The 27613-nt window shown below is 40.1% G+C and overlaps 1 protein-coding gene across 1 annotated transcript in view; it reads right to left on the bottom strand.

Annotated features, from left to right (window-relative positions):
- The window catches only part of CACNA1I (calcium voltage-gated channel subunit alpha1 I), a 565240-nt gene that overhangs the window by 327501 nt on the left and 210126 nt on the right, over positions 1 to 27613 (bottom strand). Inside the window, exons 3-4 of the mRNA XM_075183011.1 lie at positions 12325 to 12436; positions 11198 to 11331 (exon numbers count right to left, since the gene is read on the bottom strand). Coding sequence (XP_075039112.1) covers positions 11198 to 11331; positions 12325 to 12436 — 246 coding nt within the window. The remainder of the gene's footprint in view (positions 1 to 11197; positions 11332 to 12324; positions 12437 to 27613) is intronic.

Below are 27613 nucleotides of genomic sequence, written 5' to 3' on the forward strand. Positions count from 1 at the left end.
TTTTAACAAGAAAGGTAAAGCAGTTTTTTTATTTCTAAACTTTGTACAACCACCGTCACATGAAAATCAAGGGACACAATTAGAAGGAAGGAGTGTGAAAAAATGGGGAATGTGGGAATCATAGTCTATTTAAGCCTCTGGATTCTTAGTGAGTTGGCAGCCATATTGAGCTGGGAGCTGGGAAGGGGTAGAGTGGTCCCAGGTCCCTGGCAAGTGGGGTGCACTGCAGATGCGACAATGCCATGCCAAAGCTGGAGTAGAAGAGGAGGGCAGCAGCGAGCGTGGTACCACATGACATCATGGCATCCCAAGTAAGTGACCGCCCACATGTCCAGCAGGGGTTTCACAGTGGACTGGTAACTTTTGGCTATGAGACAAACAAGTAAGGAGTGAAACATGTCCTAGCAGCTGCAAAAAACTTTTCAGTCGTGGTCTGTCTAATATAGGTATGGTTCTACACAGTGCCGTAACTAGACATTTTAGTGCCCTGGGCGAGACAGGGCACTGGCGCCCCCCATCTAAATGGGAGTGACATTTGCCAAGTGGGTGTGGCCAACCTAATGTGGGGGTGTGGCTATCACTTTACTTAAAGAATTCTGCGGGAAAGTCTCAGTCTAATTCAGTGCCAGGTAGCGGGTGGCTGCTGCGCCTCCTTGGGCTTGCGCCCCTTGGCGATGGCACCGCCCACACATGCCTAGTTACAGCTCTGCAAAGGGGTCAGAATCTGCATTGATTTGTCAAGAAATTCAGTTTCATGATAATAATAATAATAATAATATTTGGCATGTCATCTATTATTAAGTCATAATTATTTTAATCTAGCAATAGTAACATTTAAAGCATTTACCACCCTTAGATGACTTTAATGTATTAGCTTGTATGGTCTCCTGCAACGTTTAATACATTGATTTTCTCATGTGCTTTTCAGCCATTTATTTAATTTGTAGCACCCTGCAGGGCATTCCTTATAAATGCCATTATCAGTAATAACGAATGACCCACAAATTGTAATATACATTTGGATTATTTTACATAATATTTTACATGTGGAGCCAGTCTCATGGTCGAGCTTACCGTGCTTGTTAACAGATACTTTGCAAAACCCAGATTTCGAAATATGATTATTGAACTTCATTAATAAAAAGCAGTTGAGGAGGACAGGGAAATAAGGTTATAATTATTTCTTGCAGCTGTCTATAAACATCTAAACCTAGCAGGGAGCTGAGAGATAGTACCACAATGTCAGATGAAAATCAATTAAAACCACTTTACTAACCATTAGAAAGCATAAGAAAGTCCATAATCATCTTAAGTACTTCTGATATGTCCTTAGGTGTATGCAGACTGACATTCTGGACAATGACTTGGTTGTCCACACAGTGGGCGTGGGGGTGGGGGCGGGGGGAGAGATTTTTTTCTTCAGCCTCTTGCCTTTCCGCAGTGGAACGCATGTGCGTTCCAATGACAGGAAGTTCGGCATTTGGAACGCAAATGCGTTCCAAATGCCGAACTTCCTGCTTTCGGTGGAACGCATATGCGTTCCACTGCACTGCTTTTGATGCCGGGAATGTTGCTTGTAGGGGAGATTGTAGGGGAGCTTGTAGAACCGCGATTCATCTGGGCACAGAGGCTGGTATCGGGCGGCTGCGCCTCCTTGGGCTTGCGCCCTGGGCGGTCGCACCGCCCGCACCGCCGTCGTTACGGCTCTGGTTCTACACCATGAAATACATGGAAAACTGTTATAGCCAGAATCAGATACAACACTGCAGCATTTGACCAGTATTCATGCAAAGACTTTATAGTGGTCTCTATAGAACACAGAAAGAATTCTAGTGACCCCAAACCAATACAAATAACATCTTAGTGATTAATATACAATACTATTGATCTCACAATACAGAGATATTTACAATACAATGCAGAGAGGTTCTTAGTGAATGATATAAAATAACAAGAGCATCTTAGTGACTGATTACAGAGAGCATTCTAGTCTCTAATATTCAATACAGAGAGCATATTAGTGACAGATAAACAATACAGAGACCATCCTAATGACCAATATACTAGAGTGACTGTACAGGCCCTTTTGCAGAGGTGCAAATAAAATCCTTGAGATACACTTTTGCTTTGTATAGAATATAAATTGAGTGGAATGACAATTGTCAATTCAATGTGGTCTATAGAAGGGCATGGATTCTGAGTAGGTCAAAATCATAGAGGGCAGTCCATATAATCACTTAAGACTAAAGTCTGCTGGAGAAATGTGTGAGATTCCTGTTGCCGAACAAGACAACTTTTCAGCAAAAGAGTTTTGAAAATGTAGATAATCACTACAATATACAAACAGCAATCCATCAACCTCTTTGCAAAACACAGTGCATACTACAGACCCCTATACAGTGCTGGCCCTTTTCAGGTGGCCACTATAGAATCCAAGCTACTAAGTTTCATAATGCAAACCCGAATGAATTATACTTGCTTACTCTTACTATGTTGTCCCTCTGCATGCTGAAGAGGAAGGTTGGATATGCTGGGATTGACAGCATACCCAATAGACAGCTCCCAGGTGATTGGTGGGAGAATAGTGCTGGTCATTCACAAATTAAATTGGTTGAACCTTCAGACACTCTCAGGGAAATGTACAGTTACTGGCAATAACACAAGCCATCAAACCCAGTAGCCAGTTTCAATACACTGTTTGCTGTGCTCACCCAGACTGACAAGTAAAGACCAACACAAGGGGGAAATGCCCCCTTGCCACCTTTATTGGCCCATCTCTGAATAGTAATAATAATAATAATAATGATAGCAAGAATGGTACTAAAAAGGACACTTATATAGTGCTTTCATTTCTATAGAGCTGAAAGTGCTTTACTGTTTATAAACAACTGCATAAATGGATGACAGCTATATTAGAGCAAGGACTTGGGAAAGATCTGGAACTGTTAAAGTACTTTCCATCACAGCCACAGAGATACTTCGAAATGTAGATTCTCAGATCCTGAGTGACAAGGTCTCATACCTCTGTTGATCCATTGCAAACGAAGAGGTCTATTTATTATTAAACAGCGGCACCATTCATTACACATTGCTGCAATTCGAACTGATACATAATGCAGTACTGCTGCAATTTACCATGCTAGGGATGCTTTGGGAGCCCAGATGTTGACCCCCCTCCTTAATGAAGATTTTTTATAGTCGACCAGTAGTCTAACCCAAGTGGCAAATGGAGAAAGTCCTATGCGCAAAGCGCTTTCACTGGGAGGGATTCAGCAAGGCCGTAACAGTTTCCGCTGGATCCCATTGAAAATGGCAAGTAGCGCCATCCTTTAATAAATTGGGTAATTTGTAGTCCCCATATTTATGTATGGGGTCTGCAGTAAACAATGCTAAATATGTTACGGCAGGAGAAATCTATAACTTTTCCTGCGTTGAACACTTCGGAAATTATTTGATGGCCATTTTACTAAGAAAATTGCTGTTTCCTCCATTTCTATGGCTGATTGCAGTACAAATTCTTATCAGAGAGATATTTAAGTTCAAGTCTTCTAGCTGGAAAGTAGGAGAGTCTGTCAGGAGTGGATCTCGTATTACATTGAGACAAATTTGGGTCTTATAATCTCTTCCTCAAAAACATTCATGCTACATTTTCAATCAATTGTAAAAGCAGATTACGTCTGCGCCCACAAAACATTGTGCACAAATACGGGAACAGCTACAGACCTGAGAACTCCTCTGCAGTCTGATTCTGGCAACAGTATAATATAAAAAGCACAAATAGCCATACTTAAAAAGTGATTGCTTTGGAATCAGCTAACAATCTTCCCTGTAACAGAAAAGTGTACTTGCTGTTAAGCACTGTGCTTAGCATGGTGCATTTACACATTGCTAGGACAGACATCCTTCTATCATTGTACCTTCTTAACCGTGCATTCAATAGGTAGTGAATTTTGATAAATACGGAGCTACTTAGCAGGACAGTCACAAACATCTATTCAGACATTTCTGAAACTGCTGTCAAGAGTTTTTTTTATGCAAACAAATTTTGCTTTATATTATTAGAAACAAGTACAGAGATGATATTATACTTATTATTTTTCTTGACTGTATTATTATTATTATTATTATTATTATATTTCTTTACTATGGACCACGAAGAGCTTATCACACAAACACCTTGAAGGGTAGCTAGCTTTTCCCTCTAGAATAGCGCTAGTGTTCATAACGCTGAAGTCGCTCAGTAATGACATATTGAATTAATTGGGGGACACTCATCCCTTCTAACACGGAGGCACTTATGCTCAGGAAACACTGGATGAAGTGGTTTCTGAGTGTAAATGCTCCCATGTGTCAGGGCATGAACGTTCTCCATTCACTTCAAAGTGTCAGCAGAGAGCGATTTCAGCGCTATTAATGCTAGAGCTTTTCTACCTGGTGTGGTCCCACCCTTGGGAACCTATTTATTATTGCTTTTAGTCATTTAATTCCCGCGAAAACGTCAGTTTTTGGGGGACCGACGCACATTTAAGCAATCAGTGCATTACAGCAGATATCGTAGATCCAGAACAGTCCCCATAGAAGTCAATGGGGATTGCAATATACCGCAATTTAATAGTTCCAAAAAGGCAATTACACATAATAGTAATGTACGCCAGCTCAGGCACATAAAGGCACATACAGCTCAGGCTGGAGTACATTACTGTATGTGTCATTTTTCATGTCTGTTGTATGGGGAGAGCATTGCGGTAGAGGGATCTACGGATCCCTCATCGCATCTTACTGCTCTCCCCTCCGCTCACTATCGCAAAGGTGGTCACTTTGCGATAGTCACCATAGAGGACATAGGAGACAGGTCTTTGCAGGAAGAGCAGTTTTTTGTGACTACTGTTCCTGTTGAAGTTTTTTTAATAAATATGCATGATCTTTGAATCCTGTATGTTGAAGGATGTTTTTCAAGTATTGGGGTGGGACTTGTTATCGATATCCCAGGATAGTGATAACATATTTCAATTAATTATCACAGCTGAAGAAACTGAAGTTAACCCATACTTGCCTACTTTTGGCAAGTTGTATCCGGGAGAGGGGCGTGTCTAGAGGGCAGGAGGGGCGGGGCGCGTCCAAAAGCGTCATTGTGACCCCACCCCCATGACAAATATGCTGTTTTGATGCGGGGGCTGGGCCAAAATGACGCATTTCACCGCAAATTGCGGCATTTTAGCCCCGCCATTGCGGGATGCGGGAGACTTGCCAGCTCTCCCGGGAGTCCTGGAGACCGACCCGAATTTCAGAAGTCTCCCGGACATTCCGGGAGAGTTGGCAAGAATGAGTTAACCCTTATGGCTCCAGACCAGCATCTAGAGGGCAGCTGAGTATTGTTTAGCTCTATCTTCTATGAATGTCCATCTTAAATCATTCCAGAAGTTGGGTGTACACAATTGCAAGGGGAGGAGTTTCTGTAATTTTCTAGGTAATAATCTGCTGCAGATAATGTAATAATACATGTAACAGTAATAGTTCATTTGTGTGTAGTGCAGGAATTTCTATGATATTTACTATACAAATCCTTGGCTGTAAAAGGCTGCCAGTGTTTCCACAGTAGCACTATGTATGTATCTCCTCTACATATGCATGGTATTTGTTTGCTGACACAGTGATTTGTTTTTCTCTGTATTCCTTTGACTCTCATCATTAAATTTCTGTTTATCACAATCCTCACTGCCCCTTCCTGCATCTTCCTTCCCGGCATGAAATTCTGAAATTACACAGGTGAGAGAAAAGATAGGGAGAACTAGAGCAGAGAGACACCGAGAGAACGCGATCTTTGTGTACTATTCCATTCACAGCGCCTTATGTGAGACGGATAAAAAATATTCTTAGATCAACACTGCAGAACACAATAACCCCTTACGCATCCTAGCTTGTGTTATTGTTAACACCGGCAGCCAAATGGTTAACTAACATACAATATCCTGCACCCAGAGCACAAACTGGTTAATTTGGCATAAATCGTAGAACCGCTATTTTGTTTGTTATTTAATTTGGTATGAAAAGCTGATTTCCAGAGGTGATTGAGAAGGGAGAAATAAAAATATTACCCTCCTCCTCTGACTTCCCATCTGCTATGAAATTGCATTTAGATTCCTTACTGTCATCTTTAAGTCTCTCCAGGTTAACTCTTCCTTTACCCGCCTATAAACAACAAACACTGTATACTAATTGCATGTCAGCTTTGCACTCTCCCTTCTACAATCCTGCTACCATGTCCCATTAAAGTGTTATACATTTCTTTAAAGGGGGCAGTGAAAAAATGTATGGTGGGTTCCTGTAATCAATGTTAAAAAATGCACAAATAGCTTTACATTGAGGAGGGCTATGAGACAAAAGGGAATCCAGCGAGTTCTGCCAATCATCTGGTGAGAATTCTCTAATTATGTTAGTGTTGTCAGAGGCGAACGCAGGATTTAGAAGGGGGGGTTTCCGCCCCCCCCCCCCCCCCCCGGGAAAAAAAAAATAGAGCGAGAGAGAGCTGCTGCGTATGCGCAGCAGCTCCATTTCAGCGAGTCTGAATTCTATAGCAGCCGCGGCGCTGTCAAGAAGCATCCGCGGCAGTGCTGTATTATACTACAATACAGCACTGCCGCAGACGCTTCTTTGACAGCGCCGCGGCTGCTGTGGAGTACCGTTGGTTCCCGGAGGGGAGGGGTTTCTGGGGAACCAGCAACCCCCCCCTGCGTGCGCCACTGGTTGTAATGGTGCAACTGGGAATATGCAAAGGTAAAGGGACTAAGAATCATTTTTTTTTACCACCTGGGCATATGAAAGGGGTTGTTTATTTGGAATATCTAACAGCAATCTATATTAGTAATACCCCGTTCGCTCCAGGCCACGAAGGGGTAGGAAGATGAGTCATTTTGAAAATCAGGGTTGAGTGTGAGTATTTGAAAAAGAGAGTTATGAGAATTTAGACTTAATTTAAGTCTCAAAATATGCCAAATTTTGCGTGTATTCCATAAGAGAGAGTGCTTCTCTTATATCTTGGGGAATGTCCTGGTCCTGCATATGTAAGAAGGAGACCAAACTAATGTTTGGAAGAAAGTTGCTTTCCATCAAAGTATTTTTATAAATATTTGTGCCATGTGACCAATCTCTTAGGTGTCTGAGTAGGGCTGAGTTGTTATAGTGTGTGATATTTGGGAAATTTATCCCACCATTAGTTTTTGGTTGTTGCAATTTAATCAAGCTGATCATTGGTCTCTTGTTATTCCAGATAAAGGAACAGAAAAGTGAATTTACCAGTTTTGTGTCTTGTTGGGTGAGAAGGAGTGGTAGGCATTGTATAAAATACATTAGTTTGGGAAATGACACCATTTTTTATCAGATTTGCCTTCCCAAGATAGGAGAGCCGGAGACGACCTCATACCCCTATTTCTTTGGTACTGGATGATATAATATTTGAGATGTTTAAATGGTATAAAGATAAAAGATTTTTTGCTGATTTCACTCTCCACTATAATTTCATCTGAGAGCGCATTGATCATTCTGAGGAACTGGTCTTTCTCAATGGTTACGCTCATTCCCGGACCTGACAGCAGACACTCTTCTGAAGAACCTGAATGCTTTCTGCCATTTGATACCAGCATCCATGTATACCAATTTTTTTTTAATTATTTATCATAGATCATAGATTTCCCCTCACCACAGCATCATGATGGGTTGAATACCCTTTCAACACTGTGTCCGATATCAGAAAGTGGATCCAGAGTTATTCCATTGCTTGTGAAGCTGCCCCCTGGTTACAGCCTTTTGGCTTATTAAAGTCGCATATTTCACCATCGATAAATTGGTAAATTATCTCTTCTTTACTCCTCATTGGGCCATTTTGGGCATCCTCCCCATGGGTCAACGTGAGACAAAAGGCAGTAGACTCCTCCCTCTGGCCCTCAGCACAGCGGCCAGAAAGACCATTTTGCAGGTGTGGTCACAACTCGGGACCCCCCTCTTCAATCTATTTAAAGAAAATCTGTTTTACATATTCAAGATGGATTTGAGGCTTCATTTTCTAGAGAGTCTAATGTTAGAGGTTTCTTTGAAATGTGGGAGAGTTACATCGACTCGTTACAGCTGGATATTAAATCACAGATTTACAAATGTTTCTTCTCAACCTCATGGTATGAATTGAGAATTGTTGCTGACGACCCTTCTATTCTGTGGTAAAACGGGGGTACCTTCCCGCAAGGCAGCAGTGGAGCACATTAGGCATATATCATTGTCTTCTACCTGAAACGCTCAAATTGTTCTCATATGTGTGTCATATATATGCTCGTTCACCTATATATACTATGCACAGATACATATGATTACCACCTTATTGTCATATGGTGTTTACAAAATTATCTTTCATAGTTTAGAACAGATATTGATTGTATAATGTTATTTTATACACAGTCATCTAAATACTATGTCAATCAATGATTCCTTCTATATTGCTATGCTTCAGAGTGTCAACAATAAAAACAATAATAAAAAGAATGTACAAATGATGATTAAGAATGAGATCCTTGTACAGCAGTTAGGTCTCCTTTTGTCGTACTTCTTGTTCCGTTCAGTAAATCGAGCCAAACACGTAACAAATTAGTCTATCAATTTGGTCTTAGATGGACACGTATGTGGTTCCTAAGGCAATCATGTTGAATGGATCAGATTTCAATGGAAAATCATGATGGTAACCTCTGTGTATAGTTGATAGCCAATCAAAACTGCCCACTGATCAACCAGAACTATTTCTTCCACCTTTGTGGCTACACAGAGGCTACCGAAACTATAGAAAACATCATTAGTTAGTTCAGTACACATAGATTACCTAGCCATAAACACTGTGGAAAAATGTCACTGCAGTGAAATGTGCTGCTCCATATTGCAGGAACATTTATTCCAATAGTAAAACAGTAAAAATAAGCACTTTAGTTGCTTTTCCCACATAAAACAGTAAAAACTATACCAAGAACATAAAGTTTACAAGGAAGGGAAACTGCTCTATCCCAATATAACTGAAGAGACATTTTAATTGGGTGTTAAAGTCAATTGATAAATACCAAAATAAAGTAAAAAACATTTTGATGGAATAATAGCAAACTAAGGGGTATATTTACTAAACTACAGCAAGTAATCAGAGTCTATCTGTCATTTTGTAGAATGTACTAAATAAATTATAACTAGAATCTGATTGGTTGCTATAGGCAACATCACTTTTTCAAACCTGCAGTTTAGTAAATATACCCCTAAAACATCATTCTCAATCCCAGTTAATACAAAAAAAAATATCGGAAATTTATTCAAGTGATTTATACATATGTAAATATATCAGTGTAACATATTAATATTGTCATATAATTATGGTCAGCTTCAATCAATATTAACTAATACTAGTACCAGCAATTTATGTAACCGCAGACCTGGTCAATTGAGCAAATTGCAAAGATCATGCAAATAATTGTAAAAATATAATTAAGTCATCAATAAAACAAACATGATTATACATGTAGAAAATTTATAACATGATTATCAGGCTCAAAGTCAGAGTAGAATAAATCAAAAGCAATTTCATTATTTATAAATAACATCATCCCATATGGATACATTAATAAATTCCAAAATGGTCTAAACAATTTATATAATTCTATTATGGATAATGTCGCAGAAAGAGGTGGAATTAGCGAGCTGTGAGCCCCAGTGCAGGGAGGCGTGAAGAAGGGAACTGGGGCCCCTGATCCTCTACATCTGCCATGCAGCAGGCCCTATTATCTCCATGGGCCCCAGTGCATGGCACCTGTTGCACCAATGGTAGTTCCGCCATTAGTCACAGATATAATGTGTGCCCAAGACAAGCGGCCAAATCCAATTAATAGCAGCAATTAGAGGTTATAGCTACAATCTGATGTGTGCCTTATCACAGGTTCAAGCACAGGTAATAGGACGAGCAGGAACAAGTCTGGACAGATACAGGTGACTGTGTAAACAGAGATAGAGAGCGGCCAAGTCCTCTATTTAATCCAATCCTTGAAGGTTCTGACATGGCGCTAGGAAATAACATTACACCAAGAGGCAGTCCATATCTGAGAAGGCTAGATCTATCCAATCTTGTCACAGCCTACTCAATACACAGAGTTTTGTCAGGACTGACGAAGGCTGCAGACTATCTCTTGGAATTTAAGGTGAGTTCTGGTGCAAATAACCAGCTATTACCAAACCAACATTTTCCAAGTAAATAACAAATATTATTATTAAGAGATAAAATATACCCAAAGCTAAGGAAGGTTTATTTTCTCTTAAACTGATAACCATTTATTGTAAGACCATAGAAAGATAGATAGATAATCTCAGAAATGTCAATACCAGCACTGCATATTTTTGAAATAGACAATAACCTTAGAGAGTATAAAACATATTAAACTCTGATGCCATTTGCAAAGACTTTAACTCCAGAATTAAAAAAAGTAAATGTAGGTTCTTGGTAATGTCATACACGCATACATGACCACAAAACATTTCCTCCTGCAGTCATTGTGAGGAGCACTGATTAATCATTTAATGAGAAGAAAGGTGGGACATTATGGGTAAAGACAATGCTAATTTTTAAATATAATTTAGACTATTTTATGGTACTGCAAATTACAGGGAACAAATGCTTGCACAAAAAAATGAGCATTCTAGATAATAGATCGCATACATGTATTAGGTAAAATTAGACCTTGTAGTTTCTATCATTTACAATTTCTGATGAAGAAATCTGAGTAAACTTTGAAATGAAAATTTGACCAGGTAGCCAAGAAAATGTATCACATGTATTTCACTTTTTTCTGATTTTCTCTATCACTAACACAGTAAATCACTTTGCTGCCACATCTAGCATATGAAGAACACAACATGGTTATTATCATGATGAATTACTGTTGTATACCAAGAAATTAGATATTAGGTATGCTAGCAGCCCTACTTATTAAAATTTACATTTCAATGCAGCAATGTAGACATCTCTCCAGCCAACACAGTTGCTGTTTGAGAATATTAGGAATATTATCTTCACTGCTAAGCTTCTAATGGTTTCTATAAACTGAACCATTTCTTGATAATGCTATGACACATACAGCTTTACACCTACCCACTGAAAACATTGTGAGGGATTCAAAAATCTACTTACCCAGCCATTACAATGAAGAAATCCAGCCTATTCCACGTATCTCCAAGGTAGCATTTCTTGCCAAAAATCCCCAAGGCCACCATCTTCACCACCATCTCCATTGCAAAGAATATAAAGATGAAGTCATCAAATACCTAATATCATTAATGCAAGAGGGAGATCTGGGTTAGGAGTCAAGTAGAAAATAAAACCATCGGTGGTAACTGATCACATACAGCTCATATTAGTTTATAGCTAAAAAAGTACACAAAGAAAGACATGGCAATAATTTGTCTCTAATGTATTTATGGTTATTACGGTTAGAAAAAAAACAATATGTCAGGGCATATTGCAAACATTTAAAGGGGTTTTCCATCTTTGGAGAATCTGTTACCTAATAAGTGGCCCCCGACAGGCGTTGTTTGCTTAATTTTCTACATCTTTAGCTGTTTGGAATTCAACAGCTGCCCAAGGACAAGCGGCTGATGACATCCATGTTCTCCAATACAGAACATCTTCTAAGTTAGAAAAGGCTCCTGGCTGATGGAACTCTTTTTGAGGTCTCGTTTAAAATAACCATCAGAAGCCTAGTTGGCCTTGAAGATATATACAGTACAGGGTTCTCTGAAAGTGATAGCGGAAAGGATGTTTGTGACTGGGCAGAGTCACCTTCCCAATGACCTCTCCGCCGTCACAAAAAACTCTATAAAACTTACTTAATATTGACTGGGCAAACATAACTCGTGAGACCACCTTACAAGTGGCTCTGACAACATGGACTACAATTTTCGAAGTTAGCTGTCAACATCAAAAACTATTGGTAATGTGCTCTAGAAATTCTTTGAATGTGTTTACATTATAGTCTGTACATTTTTTTCTGGAATATCCTCCCTATTGCCACTGGCATTCTAGCAATGCAAACAATCATGGCCTCCTATCCAGATGCTCAAGAAATTATTTTCAATTATATGGTACCATTAATTTTTTAACAATCACAACATACAAACAACACTTGGAATAAACAATGACGGATCTCTATTTGGATGACTTTGCCCACTTTAAATGATAGCACAGGTTGATGTTTGTCTTTGGCAAGTTAATGTGTGTCCAGAAGGTTTCTTACATATTATAACATTTTAAAAACTTACTTGAAGAATTTGGCACCGGTCAGATGAACAGTCAACATCTTCACAGGGTTGGAACATTCCCAGAGTCACACAGTTCAGGAGGATTATCATCATGCTCAGGCACTCAAACCACGTGAGAGGAGTAAGGTTAAGGAAATTAACGAGACCACCACCTCACACTATATCTCATCATTGCAGTTTTGTCATGCCATTGAAAATGAGGACAATACAGAGATATGTAATTATCATGGACACAAGATGAATATATATAAAATGATAACATGTACGAATAACTACTATAGCTTTCATAGTGCTCAGAAGTTTACAGTTTAAATAAACTCACTTGGTTTTATTTCTTGTCATATCTGCATACGGTATGGTACATGTATTTTCGAGATATAGGTCTCTTGCGCTTACAGTGGATTGCTAACAGAATTCTAGAAGCGTCTTCTACAGATGGAAATATCCAATCCACTACCACTATTAGAAGCTCAAGTCATGCATGTGTACCCGATGGTGATAATTATAAGATTATTAGATGTGTCCTACATTATTCCATGGCTCTACAAAGGTAAATGGTCTTTGTAGTTTACTTTTGTAGGAAATTAATCTGCAAGGTGACTACAAAGATTCTTATGATCAACTATGATATCAATATTATCCATTATCATTATTCCAAATAAGTACTGAAGTAAGGATACCATTAATCACTGATTTATCAAATCCCCAAATATACTTGATGACATCATTATGAACAGTTTAGAACTGATAACATCACTGTTCACTGATATTCACTGACTTTGATATGATGGTGTATTTTTCACTTATTGTAACTGATTAAATCGCTATTACATAACTGATGACATCACTAATTCAAATATTAATTACAGGAGTTTATTAGCATAACTTGTATTTTATAAATAGAATAAAAAACACCCTGCTGGTTGCATTCTGTATAACGGTTTACTTAAAAACCTGAATATGTATGTTGTAGAATTATTATTATTATTATCATTTATTTGTTAGGCGCCACAAGATTTCCGCAGCGCCGTACACAAAGCAAACAGTAGACTATACAGGGTATAACAGTACAGAACAATAAACAAAAATACCAATGCTTCAGAAACTCCAGTTAGGTTAATGCAGTAGAGGCGGAGTAGAAGAACAGGTGTGGAGACAAGAGGGAAGAAGGCCCTGCTCATTCGAGCTTACATCCTAAGGGTGTGTGAACGAAACAGACACAATTGGAGGAAGTTGAAGTGTGGGGAGAGGGACCGGGAGGAGAGAGGGTAGAACGTTTGGAGGAGATGCGGGGTTAGGTAGAAGGTTGGTAGGCTTTAAGGAACAGGTGAGTTTTGAGTGCTCGTTTGAAGGAGCACAGATTAGGAGAGAGATGGATGGAGCGAGGGAGGTCGTTCCAGTGGAGGAGGCAGCACGGGAGAAGTCTTGGATTCTGGAGTGGGAAGTGGTGATAAGAGTGGAGGAGATGCGGCGGTCATTAGCTGAGCGTAGGGAGCGGGCAGGAGTGTGAATGGAGTTGAGGTTAGAGATGTAAGGGGCTATAGACTGAGAGAGAGCCTTGTACGTGGTGGTAAGGAGTTTGAAAAGGATTATGTAGGGGAAAGGGAGCCAGTGTAAGGCAAGGCAGAGAGGGGAGGCAGAGGAGGAGCGGCGTGAAAGGAAGATGAGTCTTGCAGCCGCATTGAGTATAGAGCGGAGGGGTGCGAGGTGGGAGTGGGGGAGGCCAGTAAGGAGGATGTTGCAGTAATCAAGGCGGGAGATGATGGGTGCGTGTATGATAGTTTTGGTGGCTTCCTGAGAGAGGATGGGATGGTTGCGGGCAATGTTGCGGAGTTGGAAGCGACAGGCTTGGACGAGGGATTGAATGTGGGGGGAAAAAGAGAGAGAGGAGTCAAGAGTGACTCCAAGGCAGCGGAGTTGGCCGACAGAGGAGATGGTGGAGTTGTTAACAACGATAGAGATGTCATAGTGGGAAGGGAGTCGAGGCGGGGGAAAGACAATGAGTTCAGTTTTAGAGATGTTAATTTTGAGAAAGCGCGAGGACATCCAGGAGGTGATGGCTGAGGGGCAGTCAGATACACGAGAGAAGAGGGAGGAGGAAAGATCAGGAGAAGATATGTAGAGTTGAATGTCATCAGCATAGAGGTGATACTGAAGACCGAAAGAGGAGATGAGAGCTCCAAGGGAGGAAGTGTAGAGCGAAAATAGCAGAGGGCCCAGAACAGAGCCTTGAGGGACTCCAATAGGGAGAGGGGAGGGGGTGGAGAAAGAACCAGACGTGGATACAGAGAAAGAGCGGTTAGCAAGGTATGAGGTGAACCAGGCATGGACAGAACCGGAAAGGCCGAGAGAGAGAAGAGTTTGCAGCAGGAGGGGGTGGTCTACAGTGTCAAAGGCCGCGGAGAGATCGAGGAGGATGAGTAGGGAGAAGTGACCCTTGGCTTTGGCTGATAGGAGATCATTGGTAACTTTGGCCAAGGCAGTTTCAGTGGAGTGGAGGGGGCGATAGCCAGATTTGAGGGGGTCAAGGAGGGAGTTGACCGAGAGGTGTCTGGTGAGGCGGCTGCAGACAATCCGCTCGAGTAATTTGGAGGCATAGGGGAGAAGAGAGATAGGGCGATAATTCGCAAGGGAGGTGGGGTCAAGATTGGCTTTCTTGAGGATAGGAGAGATGAGAGGGTGTTTGAATGAAGAGGGGACTGTGCCAGAGGAGAGTGATAAGTTGAAAAAGTAAGCCAGGTGAGAGCAAGCAGTAGGAGTAAGAGAGCGAAGGAGGTGAGAGGGGATTGGATCAAGAGGACAGGTAGAGGGTGGAGAGGAAAGAATAAGGGAGCAAACTTCATCACCAGATGTAGGAGTGAAGGAGCACCAGAGCTGATTAATAGAGGGCGGTGAAGCGATGGTGGTGGCGGGAGAGGGATTGGAGGAGGAAATGTTCAGTCTGATGGCCTCAATTTTGGAAGAGAAAAAGGTGGAGAAGTCAGAGGCGGAGAGGGAAGGTGGGAGAGGGGGAGGGGGGGGAGAGAGGATGGAGTTGAAGGTGGCAAATAGGCGACGGGGATTGGAGGACTGAGAAGAAATGAGGGACTTGAAGTAGGATTGTTTAGCAAGGGACAGGGCATAGCAGAAAGAGGAGGTAAGTTTGGAGTGCCAGGGCTGGGGAATAAGGCATCGGCGGCGGATAGAAGAGGCCGGGGCAACAGCGTCTAAGGCAGTAGTGAGGGATTTGTTGTAGACAGAGGACGCCTGATCAGGGCAGGCCATAGAGAGCAGCGGTGATAGGAGAGTTTCAAGAGAGGAGGAGAAAGAGATGGGGTTAATGGCATCAAGGTTGCGCCTGGTGAGGATGGCTTTAGGCGAGGTGGGAGCGGGGGAGGAGGACAGAGTGAAGGAGAGGATAATTAATACAGCTTCTGTAATTATGGCTTTTCCTGCCACAAATTGTTTGGGTTTTAGAATATAAAAAGATATTGTCAAATTCTATTAGATTTTACTAACAATCTCTTCTCTGCTAATGTCAGAGCTATCCCTATAGGCAAGTTAATCTGTTCTGACTGCATTTCTTCTGCAATAATATATTTACTCCCAATTGTTGCAACATTTCTATATAATTTAGAAAAATTATAATTTAATGCCTGTCCTATAAAATAAATCAGGGCTGTATAAATAGTGGCCATTTATGGCTTTTCTGTGGCAATCAGGCTTCCTGAAAATCCCCATAGTCTTTATTGTATTGCTTCTTTTTATTTTTTTCAATAGTCGCCGCCACACAGACAACTGTATATAAGACACATTGAGCCTGATTCATTAAGGAACTTAGGAAGAAATTGAGTAAGTTTTCCTACTTAAGTTTTCTGGAGAAAACCATGTTGCAATGCAAGGGGTGCAAATTAGTTTATTGTTTTGCACATAAATTAAATACTGGCTGTTTTTTTTATGTAGCACACACATACTTGATATCTTATTTGTACACTGAAAGTTAAAGTTGATATTTGTGTGCTACATGAAAAAAACAGCCATTATTTAAATTATGTGCAAAATAATAAACTAATTTACACCCCTTGCATTGCAACATGGTTTTGTCCAGAAAACTTAAGTAAGAATACTTACTCAAATTCTTGCCAAAGTTCCTTAATGAATCAGGCCCATTGAGGTAAGTGCTGATGACAAAACTCATTCTAGCACAACCTCTTGAAGACTTGTTCTCATATTAATTACTTAGTGTTTCAAGAAATAAAACCAACTGAGGGAGTTCTGATCGAGCTGTAGCCATGGAAGTACTGACTTGGATTGCAAGGGAGCAAGAATACCAAAAAATAATTTTAATGGAAAATAAAAAATATTCCTTTATAAGTTCTGCACAATGTAATGAAAAACATTCAGTGAGATATCTCTTAAAGCTTTAGCATTCACAGTTTTCTACTTAAGTAGAGATACTTTTTCTAAAAATAATACGCGATAACTAAAACTCACAAATTATTTTAATGTGTTTCCAAATTCTGGGGGACAGACAAGTTTTTATTCTGTACTTGAAGGTATAATGTATTTTACCATAGCCCGTTTATAGCTTATAAATAGAAACCATTTGTCATTGACATTCTATAAAGGTAATTTACAAACCGCAAAATCTTCTAAGCTCTATTTGAGAACGATTACACCCATTTATATATAATATTTCACCAGTATCAAATAATTATGCTACAAATTACAAACTAGTTCTTCACAGTGGTGTTTCTTGTTTTCACATGTAGGAGACTTTATATTCTACTTTGTATTACAGTTGGGTTATTCTGCCCAATATTGGATGATTAATTACATACTAAAGATGTTGCCTATAGCAACCAATCAGATTCTAGCTGTCATTTTGTAGAGTGCACTAAATGAATGATAACTAGAATCTGATTGGTTGCTATAGGCAACATCTCCACTCTTTCAAACCTGCAGTTTAGTAAATATACCCCTAAATCTATCTTCACTATCTAGTGTGACAACACACAAGGGCCTATTTACCATGATCTAACACTAAACTAGATTTTTTTCTTATCCCAGTGATAGAAAATCTTGTTACTCTACTGTTTAAGAAATTGTCTTCGGGGCAAATGAGTGATATTCAAATCCCCGGCCAGCCAGTCCAAGATGCTTCTGAGCATGCCTGACCTATCATTGCCGGTTCACACGTGCACAGTGGAACGGAATGACTTACAGTTCCATTTTCAATAAAAGGAAAATCAAAAAATATATAAAAATAGAAAAAAAAGGTGCAACCAAAACTGTTAACTATTCTCTCATAACCTACCTCCTTATCTGGAGGTGGTAGTCATTATTCCAACCCTGTAAATGAAGGCACTTAACCTGCTTGACATGAAAATGTCAGCAGGCTAAATGCCAACACTAGCAGTGTGTAGACAGGTGGGCAATGTCATCAGTGTGATTGGTGATATTCAAATGTCGCCAATCAAAATGCCGACATTAAAAGACCAATGCCGCAGGGTCCGGCGGCTATACCCCGAATACTCACACAGCTTTCAAATCTTTGTTAGAGCTTATCCTACTTCTACCTGTACTCCTCACACAGATACACCCTCACAATTGTCCACTTTTAGTTATACCCACTCATGTTGTCACTATGCCCTTTTCCCATTAGATTCTAAGCTATCTCAGGAGCAGGAGATTCTAAGCTATCTCAGGAGCAGGAGATTCTAAGCTATCTCATGAGCAGGGTTCTCTCTACCTTTTGTTCTCACGTCTGAATTTATTCTGACTAATTTTTATGTCCCTGTGTTATGTATATCCTATTTTCCACACTGTACTAAGCTGCAGCACCATGGTGCTTTACAATACAACAATGATAATAATAATAATAATAATAATAATAATAACTGCATAATTAATTCATTTGCTGCATACCTAATTGAAATCAGAACTTGTTAAAAGCAGGAATGTGACTTTCATCTAAACTAATTGTGATAAAGCCAAACAAAATCTTGCATTTTTTGTGTATCATATGCAATCATGTTTACATACCTAACCTGACAAGTTGAATTGTAGTTGTAGGCCCATCAATTACTAAAGTATTATTATATGATGCATTGTTCATCATAAAAATACCTTCCACATTGTTCTCCTGTTGATGATTAGCGTGGTGGCCATTTTATTGAAGACAGAGGCTGACCTCACATATGCTGATATGGTCAGTCATTATGACAATTTTTCAATATACTGGAAGAAAATTGTCAATTTTATGGATTGCGAGCAATCTGATCTGGTGGGATAATTATTTTTATTACATTTTAAGAGCACATTTTACGCTTAGCTTGAAATATATAATGTAAAATAACATAGACATGCTGTTCTGCTGAGACAGTGAGAGACAATATAACTTGTAATATCCAAGTGTTGCATGCATTTGTGTTTGCTTGTTTGGTGGGGTGGGCAAAATTTTTACTAAGCAGTCTCTTCCTGCGCCACTCAGGAGTCAGTCTGATAACGCCATCTGCAGACATCTTTCAACTGTTCTTACCAAAATGCTGCTTATGATCTGATCAATTTCAATCACACCTGGGTCATTTTGGAGTCATACATGCTGCCAATTGCCCGATATTGCTGCAAATATCGCATTGTGTGTGGTCCATCTTACATATTGCCTGTGAACATATGAAGCATATGGACTTCACTCCAGGTTTACCGTATCAATAACCCACCTAGCAATCTGTGAACTTTGATGGTCCTCTGCTTGTTCCACTAAGAAGCACAATAAAGTTCTACACTCTGCTACTTCCTGTTACATCAAAGTGCTGTTAATGGACAATACAATCCAAATAGGTTTTGTGTAAATCTTCATGACATACAGTTCAATTAATACTGCTGCTGCTCCAGTCCTGGAATCACGTGGACCAGGTATCACCAGCACACCATTGTAATAAAAGTGTTTTATATGATATGGAGAAAAAAAGAAACCCTTCACAGGTCAACTGCAGGGCAAAACAATGCCGTAATAACGTATAAGCCTGCACTTACAATTTTGGATTAGAACATGTCATGGTTTGACTAATGTACTTCAATGTAAATTAATCCTTCTGTGTGGAGTTGGAGAGTAGTTAAAAGAATAAGGAACTTCCATTAGTTCAAGTGTAAGTTGAGACTTTAATTAATAAAATCAATGATTTGCACTTAAAAAAGTCTTCATAATAAGCCAGCACATACACAGTTTCTTACATTTCTCAACAGAGAGTGTGAACACACTATGCAGAAATACTTCACCATTAGGGCTTTTTTGTTTGCACAGGTTATTTCTTTGTTTCTTTTGTTAACATTTTGGATAAATTGGAGGGGTGCAAGGAAGCACTTTAGGAGGCACTGGGAGATAATGGATTATGGGGACATAAATACTTTTAGCATAAGGTGGCAGATTTTATAGAGACATCCCAGCTTTGGTCAGTCTCTAAGCTCCAGTGCATATGCACTTACTGCATTGCAGTCAGTGTAATATAGATTACACTTACTGCAATGCAGTAAGGAGCTCAGTTTACCAGTATGGACAGTATGGACAAACGTAGATAGGTATATGTAGACAATGCTATAAAACAAAAATAAATACACTAAGATATTTTAAATTAAATTAACTTTTGCTACACTACTGGATATATAAACAATAGTCAAACAAAAAAAAGTCATACCTTATAAAATTGTAAGAAGTCTATGGGGCATCATAATAATAAAAAAAACGTAGAGCCTGAGCCATTAAGGAGAGCAAAGCATAAAAAGGAGTAACTTTGTACCTGGGCCAAACCATGTTGCATTGGACGGGTGAGCTACAGTTGATGTGTCAATGCGGGACCCAGAGTTAAGTTTTCGGTCTCTATTCACAGTCTCATAAATACACATGGGGCCTGAGTCATTAAGGAGAACAAAGCATAAAAACGGAGTAACTTTACATCTGGGAAAAACAAAGTTGCATTGGAGGGGAAGGTAAATTAAAATGTGGGGACAGATTTATAGCTGGGATAGGGCATGTTCTAGATCAACTTTAAATTTCAGTGTCAAATAATGCTATCAAGTATTTGTGTGCTAGATTAAAAAAACAGCTAGTATTTAACTTATGTACAAAATAATAAATTTATTTGCACCCTTTGCAGTGTAACATGGTTTGTTCCAGAGAAAATGTACTCCTTTTTTTTGCCTTACTTTCCTTAATGACTCAGACCTGTAGTGTACAAATTTTAAAAAAAATAATATATATGATAAAATGCTCAGAAAAATAATGAATCCCCAAGAATACTGTAGAATATAAATTCATGTTGATAGTAATCAAATGTTCAACCTTCCCCTTCAACACACAACACATCTATGTTATAGTTACCTGTGAACAGTGCACAATGAAATATTGTTGATTCCCCCACTGCCACCTCCCCTTCAGGTCAGCAAAGAAGTCAGTATTCTCATGCCACTTGTCATGCCACATGCCACTCAGGAGCATACTTGTCAATATGGCTTCCAGCTTATGTTTAAACTTGGATTTGATGTGCCACCTTTCTGACCATGGCTGAACTATATTATCTAAACCCAACAGACTGGACTGTACTTTTTTGTCTACCAAGCACTGGTTTGGGCTGAGCTCAGCTCTGCGCATTCACCATTAGATTGAGCTCAACTTTGCATAATAACCATAAGGAAAGGGTTTGATTTCTATACTTTTTAACAACGTGAGTGGGTTGAAGCACACAGGGCCTGATTTATAAAGCCATGTATCTGCTGACTTTGTGCGTATCATACGCAAAATCACTGTGTGCATGCCCAGAACCGGGACATGCGCCAGTGAATGCAGCAATGTTCACTGTATTTATGTCCGCAAAGCACACTTACTACAGACTACGATTTCTGGGAGTGAATGGGGCGGGAAAAGAGTGTTTTCCTTTGCCAATCAGATTCTAGTTATCATTTATTTAGTACATTCTACAAAATGACAGCTAGAATCTGATTGGTTGGTATAGGCAACATCATCACTTTTTCAAATCCGCAGCTTAGTAAATATACCCCTAAGTCCTGACTACTAGTGTCTCCTATGCATGCCATGTGTTTGCAATCAGGAGCAACAGTAAAAATGTACTTCATGGGAAAAAAATATAAAAAAGATATTTTTTTACTTTGACTGTTTTGTCATAAATGCTTTTATTATTAACAGGTAACATAATTAAATAGTTTTGTTTTTTTTCTGTTTGTTCTTTTGAAAATGTATTATCCATATAGGCATTGGATGTATCCTGCAGCATCTTGTGTGGTAAAGCAGAGCAGATCTACACCCGAATTCATTAGCGCACATATCTAGAGTTCCATTCTTTGTTGAACTCAGGAGTACGTACAATCGATTTACGTGCATTTTTAAACAAACACACCCTATGCTTAGAATGCGTGCCTTGATCAGCCCCATAGAGCGCATCTAGTAAAGTGAACATGGAGGAAGAGAGTCAAGGACCAAAATTTGCAAAAGGGATCATAAACTTCTGTTTATATCACTATTTCTGTGTACTTATATATACATAATTATATTATATATTATATATAGGCATATATATATATATATATATATATATATATATATATATATATATAATTTCATTATATCTAATTTTATGATGCTAATATTATAATATTAATAGTTATGGGATCATCAAATAGATGTTCATGTTATGCCACATAGTAGTACCCTCATTTCATATTATGCCACGTAGTAATAACCTCATTTTATATTATGCCACATAGTTATCCTCCCAATTCCTAGTGTTCTACATAGTTGTGCCCCTAATACTCAGTATGCCAAATACTTGGGCCCCCAATACATATTATATCACATAGTTGTGCCCCTAATTCATAGTATGTCAGATAGTTGTGCCCCCTATACATAGTATGTCACATAGTAGTAGTTGTAGTAGTTGATGCACAAGGATATTCTCCCAGTCAGTGTTAGCGCTGGTCTAGCAAGGCACAGAGTCTAACGGCCTCCTGGTCTTCACCAAGACCGCTGCAAGGTGAGATACAGATAGGAGAAAGCGATTGCCAGAGACCAATAAATAAAGAACAGTACCCGAGAGAAGTACGGTAGGACTGTGCAGTATCTGAATAGCCGAGGTCAGATACATGGATCAGATGGCAGAAGCACACAGGGGGATTCCAGGAGTGAAGTCACAAGAAAGCCAAGGTCTGATACACTAGTCAGCAATAGTATGAAGTAGGCACAAATCACAGGGAGAACAAGCCCATAGAAGGTACAGGGGAGTCAGACGCTTGCTGGAGAACCTGTTTATCTGACACCATACAAGTGTCAGAGCGATTCCTATATAGGAAGGGGAAGTTCAAATTCCCTGCTGGAGGTCACATGCACTCAGAAGTCCACACACGGCAGACAGGACGGGAAACAGGCGTGTGGAGCAGGTAAGTTTCTTACAGTTGTGCCCCCAGTACATATTATGATACATAGTTGTGCCCCCAATACATAGTTTGCCACATCATTGGGCCCCTAATACACAGAATGCCACATAGTTGTGCCCCTAATTCATAGTATGCCAGATAGTTGTGTACCCAATACATAGTATGACACATAGTTGTGCCTCCAATACTTATATGCCACATTGTTATGCCACCAAGTCATAGTATGCCACATAGTAGAATCCTCATTTCATATTATGCCACATAGTTGTGCCCCCAATTCATAGTGTGCCTCACACTCATTTGGTTTGGGGGTAGTTAATCATCCGATAGATGTCATATCTAAAGAGAGAATATTGAATTAGCTCTGAACACTGTGTATTATGGTAGCCTTTATTACTTAAGAAAATTGAATTTGATTACTATATGTTTCTTTATTTAAAATTATTTTCATAAAATTATATTGAAAATATATTTTACAAGAAAGCATTTCTGGAGCTAAACAGATCTGACAAAGATAAGACATTAGCCAAGCTGTATCCTCATTGGTGTTTAATATTGAATATGCTAACACTAATGGTATGAGTGTGTTCTGTTGTTTCCACTTAGCCAAACATATTCAAGAACATTGCATTATGGGAGCATTGCCAATTCACCCATTGTTCTCTTCCTTCCAGCATAAAATATAAAGAAAAGATTAAGTGTATTCCGAAAGAGCCAACAGCCAGAATTGCCAGCATTCACTTCTAAGCAATCAGCACAATGCAAAAACTGTAATGAATTTTACACAACAAAATTTATTGTAGAATATTTTGTGGGGTCAAAGTCATAAGCAGATGCAATTCTTTACTTTGTGGATGCCATGTGTTTCCCCCTTCATCTATCTATGTAAGTCATTCATTCAACAGGGTTGGCATTATCTTACAAGCATCCAGTGCAAAGAGTATTTTGCTATCTTTAGGACTTAAGCTGTACTTGATTTAAAGCCCTAGTAGTTCTCATGGCTAATTTTAAAATTAGAAATACTATGGAAGGTCCCTGCGTACAAGCAGGTTTATACCTCAGTTAAACTGCACTGTTCAATTACTAACATTATGCCCCTGACCACACTAAATATTGCATCATTCCAAAGCACTACTGTGACAGAATAGAACCTCCTATGCCCCCGTTATTTTGTTGGGGACCGACGGGCCTACCTTGCCACCCAGGGGCGCACGGAGGATTGTCAAGGGGGGGGTTCCCCCCCGACTCCCAAAAAAACCCAAAAAACCAAACCCGCGCAAGAGCTACTGCGCATGTGCAGCAGCTCCGTTTAGGCAGCGCTGTCCTATACAGCAGCCGCGGCGCTATCAAAGAAGCGTCCGCGGCGGTGCTGTATACACTACAGCACCACCGCGGACGCTTCTTTGACAGCGCCGCGGCTGCTGTATAGGACAGTGCCGCTATAGTGGCCATTTAGATAGCGCGCGGGGGGGGGGGGGGGTTTCTTGAGACTCAGAAACCCCCCCCTGCGTGCGCCACTGCCACCATCCCCTTTCATTATCCCAAACGTGCCCCTCTAGATGCTCTGCTGCCATCACCAGACTTCTTCACTGGCAGGGCTGTCTTATTGCACGGGTATGCTGGGCAGATGTCTGGGGGACCCAAAAAGTATAGGGGCCCCATAGGCTTCCCAACTTTTCAGTATATTATTCTGGGAGATTTATTTAGAACTTTCAAACCCTCTTTATTAAAATGTTTAGGTGGACTAATCACCTTAGTATCAGCTGTTATCTGTACATGTGATCTTGCTGTTGCACATACATATGTTGACCTTGATGAAAACAACGTACACATAATAATAGTACATAAGTGGGTGAGTGGTTATGTAGATAGGGCCCCAATCCACTGCTTTGTCAGGGGGCCTATAATGCTGTTAATACTAGGGATGAGCGCACTCGGATTTATGAAATCCGAGCCCACCCGAACGTTGCGGATCCGAGTCGGATCCGAGACAGATCCGGGTATTGGCGCCAAATTCAAAAGTGAAACTGAGGCTCTGACTCATAATCCCGTTGTCAGATCTCGCGATACTCGGATCCTATAAATTCCCCGCTAGTCGCCGCCATCTTCACTCGGGCATTGATCAGGGTAGAGGGAGGGTGTGTTAGGTGGTCCTCTGTGCTGTTTAGTTCTGTGCTGTTTAGTTCTGTGCTGTGCTGTGCTGTGTTCTGCAGTATCAGTCCAGTGGTGCTGTGTGCTGTGCTCTGTCCTTCTGAGGTCAGTGGTGCTGCTGGGTCCTGTGCTGTGTCCTGTTCAGTCCAGTGGTGCTGTGTCCTGTGCTCTGTGCTTCTAAGGGCATAGTTATTTCCCCAATATTCCCCTGTGTTTAAAAAAATAAAAAAAAGTTTTTTTTAAAAATACCAAAAACTACTTTAATTTTTTTTAATTACCACAAAATTTGCACAACCAATCCTGCAGTATAAGCCCATTGGTACTGCAATATTACCAAGTTCACACATTCAGCAGTAAAAGTCCAGTGGTACTGCAATATTACAAAGTTTACACATTCTGCAGTATCAGTCCAGTGGTGCTGTGTCCTGTGCTCTGTCCTGCTGAGTTCCGTAGTGCTGCTGGGTCCTGTGCCGTGTCCTGTTCAGTCCAGTGGTGCTGTGTCCTGTGCTCTGTGCTTCTAAGGGCATAGTTATTTCCCCATTATTCCCAAGTTTTTAAAAAATAAAAAAAAAGTAAAAAAAAATAAAAAATGTAAAAAAAAAAAAAAATATATAATAATTATAACCAAATTTGCAAAACCAATCCAGCAGTATAAGTCCATTGGTACTGCAATATTACCAAGTTCACACATTCTGCAGTATCAGTCCAGTGGTGCTGTGTCCTGTGCTCTGTCCTGCTGAGTTCCGTAGTGCTGCTGGGTCCTGTGCCGTGTCCTGTTCAGTCCAGTGGTGCTGTGTCCTGTGCTCTGTGCTTCTAAGGGCATAGTTATTTCCCCACTATTCCCAAGTTTTTTAAAAATAAAAAAAAAGTAAAAAAAAATAAAAAATTTTTTAAAAAAAAAATATATAATAATTATAACCAAATTTGCAAAACCAATCCAGCAGTATAAGTCCATTGGTACTGCAATATTACCAAGTTCACACATTCTGCAGTATCTTGTGCTACATATAATGGAGACCAACAATTTGGAGGATAAAGTAGGGAAAGATCAAGACCCACTTCCTCCTAATGCTGAAGCTGCTGCCACTAGTCATGACATAGACGATGAAATGCCATCAACGTCGTCTTCCAAGCCCGATGCCCAATCTCGTAGTACCGGGCATGTAAAATCCAAAAAGCCCAAGTTAAGAAAAAGTAGCAAAAAGAGAAACTTAAAATCATCTGAGGAGAAACGTAAAGTTGCCAATATGCCATTTACGACACGGAGTGGCAAGGAACGGCTTAGGCCCTGGCCCGTGTTATATTGTGGCCTCGGTACCAAATTGTGTACCGGGGCCACCACACTACGCAGTCAAGATAGATAGATGCGTATCATAGATAAAGTACATTCAGTGGTGTGGGGCAAATTGAAAAATATTCAAAATGCACTGACATTATCAAAAACAAGAGGTTGTCACACGCTAAAACTCCAACATGTATATGATGGAGAGGATGGAGGAGCAGCCGTATGTGCAGTGTAATGCAGACCTGTTGAAGGTTTTTTATATATTTTTTTGTGGTGCCCAGTGCCCACTCCTCTACGCAGTCCAGATACATTTATTGGTGCGAATCATAAAAGTTCAGGGTTTTTAATATATTGTGGTGACCCACTCCTCTACGCAGTCCAGGTACATTTATTGGTGCGATTCATAAAAGTTCTGGGTTTTTAAGATATTGTGGTGACCCACTCCTCTACGCAGTCCAGGTACATTTATTGGTGCGAATCATAAAAGTTCAGGGTTTTTAATATATATTGTGGTGACCCACTCCTCTACGCAGTCCAGGTACATTTATTGGTGCGAATCATAAAAGTTCAGGGTTTTTAATATATATTGTGGTGACCCACTCCTCTAGGCAGTCCAGGTACATTTATTGGTGCGAATCATAAAAGTTCAGGGTTTTTAATATATATTGTGGTGACCCACTCCTCTACGCAGTCCAGGTACATTTATTGGTGCGATTCATAAAAGTTCAGGGTTTTTAATATATATTGTGGTGACCCACTCCTCTACGCAGTCCAGGTACATTTATTGGTGCGAATCATAAAAGTTCAGGGTTTTTAATATATATTGTGGTGACCCACTCCTCTACGCAGTCCAGAAAGATACCTTGTTGCAACGTTTTGGACTAATAACTATATTGTGAGGTGTTCAGAATACACTGTAAATTAGTGGAAATGCTTGTTATGGAATGTTATTGAGGTTAATAATAGCCTAGGAGTGAAAATAAGCCCAAAAACTTGATTTTTAAACTTTTTATGTTTTTTTCAAAAAAAATCCGAATCCAAAACCTTAAATCCGAACCGAGACCTTTCGTCAAGTGTTTTGCGAGACAAATCCGAACCTCAAAAATAACGAAAATCCGGATCCAAAACACAAAACACGAGACCTCAAAAGTCGCCGGTGCACATCCCTAGTTAATACAGCCCTGTTCACCTGCCCCTTGTACTGCTTCCTTCTAGGTCTGGGTACACCTGCTACTAGGGCATCCACTTGCTGGGCCCTTGGGCTGGTATTCCTGACCTCTTCCTTCAGATCAGGGTTGTTGTGGATGGTTCACCCTGTCCTCTCACAACTTCTCCTGATCACAAGCTGCCCGGGCGAGGGGGGGCTCAGCCTCCTCTTCACCCCTGGTGCGAATAAGTCTAGGGTAGGAGATTTATCTCTAAAAATAC

Source organism: Mixophyes fleayi, chromosome 8 (genome assembly GCF_038048845.1).
Source record: "Mixophyes fleayi isolate aMixFle1 chromosome 8, aMixFle1.hap1, whole genome shotgun sequence".
Classification (NCBI taxonomy): domain Eukaryota; kingdom Metazoa; phylum Chordata; class Amphibia; order Anura; family Limnodynastidae; genus Mixophyes; species Mixophyes fleayi.